Below are 15339 nucleotides of genomic sequence, written 5' to 3'. Positions count from 1 at the left end.
TTTATTTACTGTACCTGGGAACATTTCTGTGACTGATGCAACATTTAACTGGTGAACACAAGTGACCGAGAAGCAGTTTGTTTGATTTTCCCAAGTCACTTTGTTGACTGTAACTGCTTCAGTAGCTTGGTGATTGGTCAGATTAAAATGTTATGACGTAAAGATAATGTCACCACAACAGTTCTGTGTGGTTCTGTGGTGTGATAATGGGCATTTTTACCAACTTATGCCAAGGCTGCTAATGTGGGTAGGAGATACAGTATCTTCGAGTTTCTGCCTGCAATGCAGCAATTTTATCTCCTGAGCTGAATCCAAACATTTGTAGCCAAACAAAATTTATACTTAATACCTGTCTTCTTCAAACAACAAAATTCATCTCCAGAACTTTTCTGCACAGACCCATTCCACTGTCACTTCTTTATGATCATAGGAAGAGCTAAAGGAGGGTCACGAAGGCAACTGGTAGCCAACAGAATATGCTCCATTTCAGGTACTTTCAGAATCAAACGCTCCCATAACAGCAGTGTAGTAAGATGCAGAGTAAAGCTCCATTAGCTACAGCATATGTTAGTCACAGAACACAGTGCTCCCTCATCTAGTACTTCCTGAAGAGGTGCAGCACAATTAAATGCAAAGGAAAGCTTTCTTGAACAAGTCACCACAACCTCAACCTTAGAATACATATCCATATTACATGTCTGCAATAATTTATCAATTCCAACAAAGCCAGCCAGTTATCTTTCTGCATGAATCATACCTTTCATTTATACTGTATATTTTAGGACAAAAACATTGCAAGGTATTTCAGAGGCTACGGAAAAATAATTTCCCCTTACGTACCATCCTTACTCTTCCTACCAAAATTTACTACCTCAGCTTATCTGTATTTATTTTTATTTGCCAAGTCCCTGATCATTTACACATTTATTAATATCTCCCTGTACTTTGTTAGTCCCCTTCTACAAAAGCAATATTACCCATTTTAGCATTATCATTAAATTTTGAAAATCTATTTCCAATTTTCAGGTCCAAATTATTGGTGAAAAGAAGTGACCAGATCCTTGTGGGACCCACAACCCACCGTTTGTCAATCTGCCATTAAGCTCTGTTCTCTGTGTTCTGTTTTGTGCCAAGTTAGCTTTGCGTGCTTTATCTTTCCTCTTATTCCTTATAACTTTATAAAAGGCTTTGGACATCCCTGCACATTATAGATGGAATTTTCAGTTATAATGCAGGTTTTTGATATTGTAAAAATCCCAAATTAGCTAATGAGGTTATCTTCAGTTGTTAGAGGCAGCAGCAATACCATGTGATAGGGTAGGGGAACAACATGGAGGGGAGAATTCAGGATCTATACTGATCCAGGAAGGCTCTGGGATCCACTATCCCCAAAGAAGCCCAAGGTCACTGGCTGTTAATGGATAATGGACAACTGCCTGAACATCCTTGCTACTCAGTAAGTTTTACTTGGCATATAACTTATGCATGTGCTCGCAGACTTGATGTCAATGTCTCAGTATCTGTAAATATGTTCACAAACTAAAAATTGAAGAGATTTTGTATTTTAGAACATAGAAAGTAGAACATAGAACAGTACAGCACAGGAACAGGCCCTTCAGCCCACCATATCTATGCTAACCGTGATGCCAAATTAAACTAATCCCGTCTGCCTGCACATGGTCCATATCCCTCTAGTCCCTGCCTGTTCATGTGTCTGTCTAAATGCCTCTTAAATTCTTGTTATCATATCTGCTTTTACCAGCTCCCCTGGCAGTACGTTTCAGGCACCTACCACTCTCTGCGTAAAAAAACTTGGTTCACAAATCTCCTTTAAACTTCCCCCCCCCCCCCCCCCCCTCACTTTAAACCTATGCCCTCTAGTACTTGACATTTCCACCCTGGGAAAATGACTCTGACTATATATCCTATCTATGCCTCACATAATTTTATATATTACTATCAAGTCACCCCTCAGCCTCTGATGCTCCAGAAAAAGCAATTCAACTTTGTCCAACCTTTCCTTATAGCTAATATGCTGCATTCCAGGCAAAATCCCGATGACCCTCTTGTTCACCCTCTCCCAAACCTTCACATCCTTCCTATAGTGTGGCAACCAGAACTACACACAATACTGCAAATTTGGCCTAACTTTGATTCAACCTGAAATAAGAATAGATAATCTGTCCATTTGGTATTGTTTTCCAGTTTCTGGACTTCTTCCCTATACATAGACCCATATTCAATTTGGGTCTTCATTAGGAAATGATGAAACTTTTTCAGTATCTAGGGAACAACAGAGACAATACATCGCATTGATATACAGTCATAAAGAACCAACTTTCAACTCAACCTGGACCAATGTGATGCAAGTTTGTTTTGCTCATGAGCAGCAAGGGTGCTATGTGAAATATGATTCGCAGATCTCAATCCAGTCCCTCGTTACCATAATGCCACAGGTCATAACTTATAAAGTCCCCTCCAGTGATGATCAATCCAATACTCTTCTGTTGTTTCCCATCCTTCCACTTTCTGTAGATTTCAATCGATCCAATGTCCTATTGCATTTATCCCAGCTCTGTCTTGCCCCTTTCTTCCTGATGTACCATGCCTCATAACCCCCAAAGAGTTTACATTTAATATTCATTTCTTTAATTTTTTTCATGGCTTTCCCATTTATGTCTCAGTAGCCTTTAGCAGTGTATAATCATCTGAGGTCGCCTTCCTCCAATTCAAATTAAGATATCTTTGTTAGTCACATGTACATGGAAACACACAGTGAAATGCATCTTTTGCGTAGAGTGTTCTGGGGGCAGCCCGCAAGTGTTGCCATGCTTCTGTCGCCAACATAGCATGCCCACAACTTCTTAAGCCGTACATCTTTGGAATGTGGGAGGAAACCGGAGCACCCAGAGGAGTTCCACGCAGACACGGGGAGAACGTACAAACTCCTTACAGACAGCGGCGGGAATTGAACCCGGGTTGCTGGCGCTGTAAAGCGTTACACCAACTGCTACACTACCATACATACACCATACCCTTTACCCATCACTGAGGTGGTGCTTTCATGTTTTGGAATTTTCTCCCTAAATCTATCCACCTTTCTTTATTCCTTCACAACTCTCCTTTAAATCACATTTCTTTACCAAACTTTTAGTTCGCTGCCTAATATGTCCATCCTTGAATCAGTGTTGATTTTTTTTATCCCATTTTGTGAATGTGTAACTTTTTTGGGTTGTTGTGTTAAAGCACTTCAAAAATACGTCAAACTATTGATACCAGAGACAGAAGACTTTCATTCAAAGAGTATGAGCTAAATATGGGGTGCAGTTAAGTGATGGTTAAGTTAGCAGACAAGCAGTCAGTCAGTGTTCTGGATTATTGATCCAGAGCCACGAGTTTGAATCCCACCACAGGAAATGGGGATTTTAAATATAATTATACAAAATCTGAGAAAAATCTGAGCAAAAAAAAGTCCATGGCAGCCATGAAACTACTAGTTTATTGTAAAAATCCATTTAGCCCATTAATATCCTTCAGCAAAGGAAATCTGCCATCTTTGCACACCCTGGTCTATATGTGATTCAGCCTGGGCAATTTAGAATGGATAATATATGTCATCTTTGCCTGAAATGTCTATATCCCATGAATAAATAAATTTAAACAATGCAACTTTCTAAAACCAATATCTATTTCTTGTCCAATGTTTTCCATTATTATATTGTACCAACTGAAAGTCAATATTCATAGCATCTATTTTTAGTGATTCATATCACAAAGCACACTGGCCCTTCAGCTCAATTCTCATTTTAGTTTTAATTTAACTTCTATTGAGAATTAATAATTTAGTAGATTAAATGATAAAGTTATTGCAATCACATTATTTTAACTATATTCTGTTATCTATAAAGTCCTGACAGAAAGCTGTGATATATTAGCAGGCTATGGATTCATTAGGACTGAAGAAAGGTCTCTTTTAGTACATCTATTTTTCAACTGTCTGCAAGTAAACTTACCCAGATCATGCATTTTAGCATAGTTGTTGGTTTCCATTGTGACATTGCGGATAACATAAAACTTATCATTGAAGCAGGTCCACAAGGTCACTGCAGCAACTGCAACTCCAAGGAACTAGTACAAAACACAACAATGGGGAAAGTAATGAGATGTAAGATTCTAGACTGAGCAAAATTGTTCATTACAAGACAGCAATGATGATAAAGTAAACATTTTATTTAATCTTTGCTTCCACCCCCATTCTAATTTTCTCTTCTACCAAACCACTAAAGACTTTTTCTTTGTTTCATGCAAATGCCTTATGAATGGCCTTTTTTTATTTCTGATACTTTTCATGAAAGAAAAACCATTCACCCCATATTTCAATGTCACATGTGTTTTTTATATATTGAAATGCTTTACATAGCTTCACGGTTCATGCATTCATTGCCATGGTAAAGGGGACGGAATAATAAGACATATAACTCTTTTCAACAAAACAGACAGAATTCTTCCCATTCTAACCAGCTGACTGCTTTCTTTTAATGAATCATATGTTACCTATTTACAACTAGATGGACAAAAAGAATCTTAACTGTCCTGAGTATGTCGCTAAACCCAAATAGACAAAAGGAACCTAAACTCAAATTTCACCTTTCCTTGAAATAAACCTTTCCACTTGCTTTTTAGAAAATGAAGTTTTTGTGGTTCTTACCTTCTTACTTTGAAGCATAATGTTGGATCAAACAGTTTCTTTTAAAATGAGTCTAATAAGTTAATTTTTTTCATCCCAAGCATAGAAAGGTAATATCTCCTTGATTATAGCAGGCTTGCAGGGACTGACTGTGGGTTATCGTTAGGTAGGTTCTTTAATAACCTTGAAGGATTAGTAAATAAAACCATGATACAATATATAGTAGAACTCTAATAATTCACTACCTGATTTTTCGGAAACCCTGATCATTCAGCATATGGCTGACCTGTTTCCTATGCTCCCTTAAGCTTACCAGAGCTCTATTCCCATGTTCTTTTTAAATTCAGTGGGGCCACGTTCCCACGTTCCTTTTAAATTCACCAGGACCCCATTCCCACACTCGCTTTTATCTCACTGGAGCCCGGTTTCCAAGCCCCCTTTAAACCCACTGGGGCCCATTCCCATTTGCCTTTTAAACTCACCAGGTTTTGTTTCCCATTTTACCTTTAAACTTATATTATACTGCAATGTAAAATCAGTGAATTAAAACTGTGTTTAGGTATAAATAGGAATAATATCCAGTAGTCCAGAAAATTTGCCAGTCCAGCGTCACCAAAGTTCCAGGGATGTCAGATTATCAGAGTTTTACTGTATCTGCTATAGTTTTTGAACTTACAAGTGTAATTAGAATTTAACATCACAGCCAGTTTTTAATTTGATATCTAGATCACTAAACTGCTTTGTCATCTGCTGCCATAAATATCAGTTTCCTCCAGCTTTTATCCTTGCTACACTTTGGGACGACTATTTGGTCTTTTCACTTTATCAGAAACAAATTTACCCGGATGCTATAACTCCGTCTGTGACTTAAATGTGGACTGCTCTTGAAAATAACTTGGACCAAGAAATTATTGCAAATGAAACTAATCTTCAAGTTACCCGAGTCAGAGAATCATGAAGTCAAACAGCACAGAGTCTTGGGCCCACCATGTTTATGTTGTTCATCAAGTACCCATCTCTACCAATCCCATTTACCAGCACTTGGTCCATAGCCTTCTATACCTTGGCAATTCAAGTACTTGTCTAGATGCTTCTTAAATGTTGTGAGAGTCTCTGCATCAGGCAGTGTGTTCTAGATTCCAACCACGCCATGAGTGAAAAAATTCCTAAGGAGCAGTCCTTGGTGGAAAGGTAGGATTTTGGTGCAATGTGTGCCTGTGTGTGTGGATTTGGATGCAGAAATAGAATACTGAGCCTGCTTTTGTGGGAATTTAGAGATATTCTTGGAAAGGCTGGGGCTGTTCAATGCATTTCCATTCTCATGACATTGCAAGATAGGCTAAGTGGAAAGAATGGTAACTGAATTTGTCTTATAACAAATAGAAATTTGTAGGCTAGGCTCTTGTTCCTATTTGGCTGACAGCTGACTGAAAAGGACCTTTGCAAAAAGTATGATTTAAGACTGAAACTCTGTAGGTCTTGGCAGCTAGGAATTCTGTTTCCAATGAACACAGAGCAGATGACAATCAATATGTACAGATTATGGTTTCAATTAACTATTGAAGATTCTGGTTACGATATTAATCTATTTCAATCCAGCTCTCATTAGGGATGAGGCCAGCAACGCAAAGACTATTTATTATTAAACTGGAGGTCTCTTAGAGAGACCAGGATGGATATTGTCCATGCTGTCCGTTTTGCCCATCTACACATCACATTTGCCTGCATTAGTTCAGTATCTGCTTATGCCTTGCCTATTCAAGTACCTATTTTAGTGTCGGTCTGAATGCCTCTTAAATGTAGTGATTGTATCTGATTCCACCATCCCTTCCGGCAGTATGTTCCAGATATCAATCATTCTTGGTATAAAAAAACTTTCTCCTCAGATCCCCTTTAAAATTCCTTCTTCTCACCTTTGTCCTGTTGTTTTTGATCCCCTGATCATGGAAGAAAGATGCTGACTATTTACCCTACACCTGTCTCTCATAATTTTAGATATCTCTATCAGATGACCCTTCAGCTTCCTTCACTCCAGGGAAAACAAGACCAGACTATTTAATCTCTTCCCATTGACTGAAGTCCTCCAATCCAGACAACATCCTGATGAATCTCCTCTGTATTCTCTCCGGCATAATCACATCCTTCTTGTAGTGTGGCGACCAGAACTGCATACAATATTCCAAGAGCAGCCTAACCAGTGTTTAGTAAAGTTGCAAGATATCAACCCAATTTTTATATTCTAAGCTCTGCTCTATGAAGACAGGCATGCCATATGTCTTCTTCACTATCCTATCTACCTACATTGCTCCTTTCGGGGAACTATGCATTTGACTGCCAATGCCTCTCAGTTCATCGCCATGACTCTGTGATTCAAAATTGTTTTAGGTAGCAGAGAAGGTGGGTGAGGGGTAGGTAGAACAAAAGGAATACTTAATCTGGTAGTTAGATTGAGCTCTTTGGTCTGTATAATGTGTTGCTATTGTGGCAAGTCTGTGGGATATATCTAACAGGCCAGACTATACAAAAATAGAAAACAAAACAGTGAAAATGACAAGTTCTGTTACAGACAAAAAAAGTTACCTAAAGCTGAAGAATTCAATATTAAGTTTGGTAATCTGCAATGAGCCCAGGCTGAAGATAAGGTGTTGTTCCTCAAACTTGGGTTGAGTTTCATTATAATGGTGCAGGAGGCCACATACAGTCTGGTCAAAGAAGGACTGGGATAGTGAATTAAACTGACAGGCAACCAGAAGTTCAGGGTCACTCCTGCCGACTGAGTGCAGGTGCTCCACAAAGTGATGAGAGGTGCTTTTCTAAGGACGAGGTGAGTTGCAGTAGAATAGAAGGAGCTTTACTCATTTCACAAGGCAGAAGTAGGCCATTTGGCCCATCGAGTCAGCTCCGCAACCTCACCATGAGCTAAACTATTCCCATCTAGCCCCAATTTCTAGCCTTGTCCCCATATCCCTTGATACCTTGACTAATTAGATACCTATAAATCTCCTCCTTAAACACCCCCAATGATCGGGCCTCTACAGCTGTACGTGGCAACGAATTCCACAAATCCACAACCTTCTGGCTAAAGAAATTTCTTCTCATTTCTGTTCTACATGGGTATGTATCATCTGACTACTGTGGGTTGTCCAAAGTTAGAAGTATCCCTTCTGTCATCTTGTTACTTCAGAAATAGGGTATAAGCCATCATTGCTACTATGTGCTCATCCCGTTTAAGGATGAGTCGGTAAGTGGAAGTAGTTGTCCACCAGTGACGCTGGCTGGTAGATTCACTGGTAACGCCATGAGAAGAGAGGAAACTCTGATGGGGATGATGGGGGGGAGGGGGAGGCTTAAAAAAGTTAAGATTCTCAACCCTGCGAACAGACTTAACCCAACTATTAAAGCGTTTTTAAAAATGAGGGAAATCCACATGTATATCACTAGTATCGGTTTACTATTCCAGGGGTTCCAGTATTTGCTAAGGAAATGGTTTGGAAGTAAAACAACATTATTGAACTAAAATAACATTGTTTTAATCCCCCGCAGAAGGTTAAACAAATTGAACCAGCACAGCACGACCGCTCTACTATTAGTTAACTTCAGAATTAACCGGTTATTATTAATACTACTGTTAATGTTTTAAATATTTACCATAACGATGAAACTGATGCCCAGCAGCTGGTAGTTTGTGGCTCTGATCAGACCCCTGATCCCCATGTTTGCAGCTCCGTTCACTTTTCGCAAGTTACAGAAAGGGTGTGGGCTGTCCTTCTGCGGGCTGATACTCAGTGACAGTCCAACCTGCGATGGATCAGCCCAGCTCAGCTCGGCTCGGCTCACTTCTGGCGCTCGAGCCGGCTCTGCGTCTTCTGTTTTAGGGCGTGACTTTTATGTCGATAGTTAAATGAAAGCAAATATAAGTGTGAATAGGAATACTTATCTGTTTACCCATCTGTCAAAAGCTCTCGCTCCTAATCCACGTAAATGGCACATCCAAATGACAAATCACATTTGTAAAATGTGGTCCTCAAACTGGCAAACAATATCCTCCTCAGATGCACGAGGAGCCGTGGAAAAGCACTGTTTTGGCGCGGGAGAGTCTGTTGCCTTACTTATAGAAGTAGAACCTATATGGATCTACTGGGGGAAATAATAACCCACTTTTCCTTCGTGTATCAGAACTGGAAAGGGAACAGACATTCCCTTTGTTCTCTCCACCAGGTCCCTCCTCCACGCAACGTAATACACACCTGATTTCTCACTTTTCCAGTTCTGATTATGGGTCACTGATGATGGGTCACTGACCTGAAATATCTCTCTCCATCAATGCTGTGTTGCATTGGTATCCTTTCATTGTATCCACTTGGTCCATTAACATGGGTTGGACAATCCTAATTCTGCCTCTTTCCGTAAGTAAACACTGACAAGGGTCCTTACCTCTTCATATCTCTTTCTTCACCTCCATTCCCACACGTTCTACCACCTCCTCCCACCCCCCCGCCCCGATCTCTGCCCAGAGTTTGCACTTGCATTCAATCGCTTTGGGCTTCAACAAAAGCAACAGCGCAGCACAAGAGGTGGAATCATAACTGAACAGCTAGCAGGAATGATAGTTCTCTTGTTTAACCATAGCACTGCATTAAGGGATTTTAAGCTGGTTATTTGAAATAATTGGTTGAAAACAGTCTTTAGAGGCAACTGTCCCAAATCCAGCCCCTGTCTGTATCAGTAGTGCTGAGGTGGAGATTGTTGAAGACTTCAAGTTCCTAGGTGTAAATATCACCAACAATTTGTCCTGGACCAGTCACGTGGATGCTACGGCTAAGAAAGTATACCAGTGCCTCTACTTCCTCAGAAGGCTAAGGAAATTCGGCATGTCCCCGATGACTCTTATAAATTTTTACAGATGCCCCATAGAAAGCATCCTATCCGGATGCATCACAACTTGATATGGCAACTGCTCTGCCCAGGACCGCAAGAAATTGCAGAGAGTCGTGAACACAGCCCAGTCCATCAAGCAAACCAGCTTCCCCTCCATTGACTCTGTCTATACTTCCTGCTGCCTCAGGAAAGCAGCCAACATAGTCAAGGGCCCCTCCCACCCTTGTTATTCTCTCTTCTTCCTCATCCCATCAGGCAGAAGGTACAAAATCTTGAGAGCATGTACAACCACGCTCAAGGACAGCTTCTATCCTGTTCATCAGACCCTTGAATAGACCTCTCATATGCTAAAAGATGAACTCTTGATCTCCCTCATCGTGGCCCTTGCACTTTATTTGTCTACCTGCACTGCACTTTCTCCGTAATCATAACACTATATTCTGCATTCTGTTTTCCTATTTACTACCTCAGTGTATTTATATATGGAATGATCTATCTGGATGACATGCAAACAAAAGCTTTTCATTGGTATTGGTATTGGTATAAGTTTATTATCGTCACATGTACCAAGGTACAGTGAAAAACTTGTCTTGCATACCGATCGTACAGGTCAATTCATTACACAGTGCAGCTACATTGGGTTAGTACAGAGTGCATTGATGTAGTACAGGTGAAAACAATAACAGTTCAGAGTAAAGTGTCACAGCTACAGAGAAAGTGCAGTGCAATAAGGCGCAAGGTCACAACAAGGTAGATCGTGAAGTCATAGTCCATCTCATTGTATAAGGGAACCGTTCAATATTCTTATCACAGTGGGATAGTGGTACGTGCCCTCAGGCTCCTGCATCTTCTACCTGATGGAAGAGGAGAGAAGAGAGAATGACCTGGATGGGTGGGGTCTTCGATTATGCTGGCTGCTTCACCAAGACAGTGAGAGGTAAAGACAAGAGTCCAAGGGGGGGAGGCTGGTGTCCATGATGTGCCATCCTCTGCACAACTCTCTGCAGTTTCTTGCAGTCCTGGGTATTTTGGTACATGTTAGAATAATAAACCAATACCAAAATATGCACCATAATCATCCTTCCAGGGTATCCCTTTTAAGCCTTACACTATGTATAGTTGGGCCCAAAAGTTGTAGGGATTTCTTCCGATCCATTTCCCCACTTCTGACTATGCCCAGTCCCAATAATAAAGGCTGCTGTACAAATGGTGGGAACGACCCCTGAAAGGTGGACTTGGGCTAGATACCACATTTGAAAAGGCCAAGTGATGGTCTGGTATTACATTGGCAGTATACTGATCTTTTATGTAATTTAGAGGTACTTTTAGTCTGACCTTCCACTGCCCATTTTCTCTTTTCTCCTCATGAGAAACACAGGTCTCCCAAACAGAATCTTGAGAAGACAAAGAGGAGAATGGAGACAAGTACTGCCTTAGTTGTTTTAACAATAGTTTTCTCCATTTGCATTTTTCTTCATTATGTTTGGTATCACTTCAAGTATAGTAATTGATCCAAAACGTACAAAAAAATCACATACTGGAAATCTAAAAGAACAGTATTAGATTATTTGTTTAATTACACCTTCAGAGGTCTTTTGTCTGCTAGTCTGTTGGGAGTTAAGAGACATTATTTGGTGACTAGCTGATTTAAATGTACTTTTATATGGAAACTGTCAGCTATATGAAGTCTACCTATGCTGTCACACATCATTACCTATATAAAATTATATTTCTCTTAAGATGAGATAGTGTCACTGCTTGAATGTGCTGTCAGCAGGTGGTGCTGTTTGCTTCTGATCTCACTGTTGCTTTTCACTAAGTAGAGATATGACAGCTCCATTAAAATGCTGAATACTGGTTAGTTATTTTTCCTTCTAGTTGCAAATGGAATGTGCTTTCATTCTGTTTTATTCCTTATTCCCAATATTCCCCCCGATATGCTCGCTCTTATATCTCCTTCAATTGATCATTATTTACATGGAAAATTGAGAGAGCGCTCATCATAATCTACACACTTCTAAACTGAGATCCACACTTGCACACTTTTCAAGTGCAGCCATCCTGGATGGTCCACATTTTTCTACCTTGCCAAGAACACAAAGGACAGCTTTAATGCTCCCACTGTTGTACATGTCACACTTTATTGAATCAACAAGATCTGAGAACTGAATTTAAGACTCTAAGTAATCTCTAAGTAATGCAACATATTGACCAACTAAGCCTCCCAGGGAGCAATGATATTCAATTCAATTAGAGAATAATCAGATGAAATAATTAATCAAGTTGAATACCAATGGCAATTGAAACTTCTAAGCAGCATTTAGCAAAGGCACTTTCCCTACCTCCTCCATTGTTGTTGGCACCAATGCCCTCATTAGTCTGATTATATTGAAACTGATTTACCACTACACTGAATTTTGCATTCAGAAATAATGGTGCTGATTGCCCTATGCAGGCAGGTATAATAATGTGGGTCATGTTGTGCACCCAACCATAACAGCATAATTTCCCTGAATATACAGATATAACTACACTGGCAACATTAAACTCAGATTCACAAAGCTATCATATCATACACCTGTATATTGCCAAACATTATTCCATCTATGTAGATATGATAATGTAAGTGGTTTTGTGAACATCAATATAATCTTGGCAACTGCTCAGGGTGTACACTGGTGCCGATTGCCACATATACATGGCTGTAACCAAGACAGTTACTCATTGTACGTGGGAATTACATTACAGTGCCACCTACTGCTTATGCAAGGATTCTAAGACTGCATGATATATATGAGATAAATGCTAATCCATATATATTTTAGTGAAGTTCCCACAGGGGTTTTTAGGTGTAGTGGGTTTAGAGAAGGAGACTGCATAAATGGATGGGATTCCTTTGCACGCTATTTTTCTCTCAGTTTATGAGGTAACAATTCCTGGCAGGCAGCTATCATTGATCTTTGTAAACTCAATGCTCTCACTGGATCAAAACAAAAGGTCTCCCAATTTGAGTGACTAGATGGGTCAATATCATCACTGAAACTGATAAGATGAAAGTCTTTGATTCTGAGCTCAAAGTAAACTGTTGTAACAATTACAACATAGTTCCCACTTTGTGCAGGTCCACACCACAACACGGTGAGAGGTTCAGTGCAAACTGTTACTGGTTTAAAAATAGAGGAATATGACATTGTAAGAATGAAATGGGGCATTCTGAATCAATGTTTCCATACCATAGTCATTGGTCTTGGGCCAAACAGAAAAGGAGGATAACAGTTTTGATCACAGTGAACTATTGCTACTTTGTTATTCATTCCTGGGATGTGGGAGTCGTTGCCTGGGCTAGCATTTAATGCCCATCTCTAATTGGCCTTGAGAGGGTAGCAATGAACTGCTTTCTTTAACAGCTGCATTTCCTGTGGTGAAGGCACTACCACAGTATTGTTAGGTAAGAAGTTCCTGGATTTTGACTCAGTGTCAAGAAATGGTGATGTATTTGCAGGTCAGGGTGATGCGTGATATGCAGTAGTACTTGCAGGTGGTGGGATTTACCTGATGCCCTTGTCTTTCTTGGTAGGTTTTGGGAAGTGTTGTTGAAAAAGCCTTGGCAAGTTATTGCAGTGAATCTTACAGGATGGTACGCACTGGTCTGCTGGCAGTAGATTCGATATGGAGTCAGGCATGCTGCTTTATCCTAGAATGTTGTTGGAGCAGTGCTCTTCCAGGCAAGTAGAGAATATTCCATCTCACTTTTGGTTTGTGCCTTGCAGATAGCAGAAAGATTTAGGGAAAAGGAGTTGAGTCACTCACTGCAGGTTTCCCTGTTTTTAAGGTGCTCTTGTAACTACAATATTTGGATCTGGTTGGGTACTACCTTCGGACACTCCTGCAATATACTGGGACAGAGGTGATTGATCTCCAACATGTGTTTCTTTTTTCTTTGATGCCTATTAATTTTAAGTTTATTCAGTATCCTTAATAGAACAATAGAACAAATGACCTCCTGATATAAAAGACAGTTGCTGTCACCTCAGCTTAATACTATATATTGGCTCTTTTGTCCATGTTTGCACCAAGGCCATAACGAGGATTGGAGCCTTATGATCTTGGCAAAACCTAAACTGGGCGTCAGCAAACAGGTTTTTCACTTGTGGCTCTTGGTAACACTGTCGATGATATCTTCCATGTTTCGATGATTGAGAGTAGAGTAATGGTGATTAGGTTGATTGGATTTGTTCTGGGATTTTTTTGTGATCAGAACATACTGGGGAATTTTTCACATTGTAAGGTGGAACCCAGTGTTGAAGCCACCATGGAACATCTTGGTTAGAGTTACGGCAGCTTCTGGAGCACACGTTATCACTTGTCTAGTTGTTGGGGCTCTGTAATCAAAGCTCTTAGATGCTTCATGATTTCACGTGGAATGAGTTGCATTGGTGAAGTTCGGCCTTTGTGATGTTAAGACCTCGGAAAAGACTGAGATAACTCATCAACTCAGTAGTTATTACTGTACATAGTTAGAAACACATATGCGGTGATCCATCATGGTTGAAGTTGTTCATGAAGCCTCCTCCTCATTTGCTCTTAGCTGCTCTCACTGGATTAAATTGGAGGGCAAGTGCTATAATTGATTTTGGCACATTTGGTTCAGTGAGTGAAAATAAGCTGCATTCCCACTCTGGATTCCTAAACGATGTCCTGGCTGAAAAGGCAGATATGTGCATCTTGCAGAAGCAGATCCAACCACAGTGCAGGCTATAGCTGAATCACCTACTAGCATGTGTTGCCTAAGCTAACATGAAACTAGCCATTTTATTACACTACTGAGGACACCTTGGAACATAGGAGAATGAGGGGCGACCTTATAGAAATGTTTAAAATTACGAGAGGCGTGGATAAGGTGGATGGTAACAGTTTTTCTCCATGGTTGGGGAGTCCAAAACCAGGAGGCATAGATTTAGGGTAAGGGGGGAAAGATTTAAAAGGGACCTGAGGGGCAACTTTTCACGCAGAGGGTGGTGAGTATATGGAACAAGCTGCCAGAGGAAGTGGTTGAGGCAGGTACAATAGTATCATTTAAGAAGCATTTGGATAGGAACATGGAGGGGCAGGGCTTAGAGGGATATGGGCCAAACACAGGAAATTGGGACTAGCTGGGTGGGCACCGTGATCGGCATGGACTCGTTGGGCCGAAGGGCCTGTATTGTGCTGTATTGCTCTATGACTCCATGACCTGGATCCTAATATGTTCCAGAAAGTGATGAATTGTCTCCATGATAAAAGAGACAATAGCACATCAACTCATGTTTGTTATTAGTTTTCATTTTAAATGCTGGGAGAAGATAAACAGCTTCACAGTAATGAGATGCAAACATAAGCCCCACAGTTCAATTAATTTCTAAAAATGGAACCTGAATATATTTTGGTGCTAATAAAGAGCCTGGTCGAACTCTCTGTACAGAGTGGGAGGTGACTGAATTTTGATCAAAGGCAGGATAATTCGCTCTAGCACAACAGTGACGGAAGCAAAGAAAGAGAAGGGAGTGAGAATCTAACAACAGCTGGCACACATGACTCTCAGGAATAGATAGCGCAATGTACCTGTGCAGCACTGCTGCTGTTATAAAAGGCAAAACAAGAGAATGGGAGATGTTCTGACTCCTGCTAGGAATTGACAGCATGGAGATGGGCAGCCATAGGTTAAGTGGACTGTAAGGAATGATATAGGGTTCGAAAATGACACAAGACCTGGAAGAATTAAAAATCTCAATTGA

General features: G+C 40.3%; 1 protein-coding gene across 1 annotated transcript in view; it reads right to left on the bottom strand.

Annotated features, from left to right (window-relative positions):
- Nucleotides 1-15339, bottom strand: part of LOC127577988 (tetraspanin-32-like) — a 117588-nt gene that overhangs the window by 49274 nt on the left and 52975 nt on the right. The window contains exons 2-3 of the mRNA XM_052029695.1: nt 8336-8553; nt 4014-4128 (exon numbers count right to left, since the gene is read on the bottom strand). Coding sequence (XP_051885655.1) covers nt 4014-4128; nt 8336-8553 — 333 coding nt within the window. The remainder of the gene's footprint in view (nt 1-4013; nt 4129-8335; nt 8554-15339) is intronic.

Source organism: Pristis pectinata, chromosome 14 (genome assembly GCF_009764475.1).
Source record: "Pristis pectinata isolate sPriPec2 chromosome 14, sPriPec2.1.pri, whole genome shotgun sequence".
Lineage (NCBI taxonomy): Eukaryota > Metazoa > Chordata > Chondrichthyes > Rhinopristiformes > Pristidae > Pristis > Pristis pectinata.
This window is presented reverse-complemented; position numbering and strand designations above follow the sequence as displayed.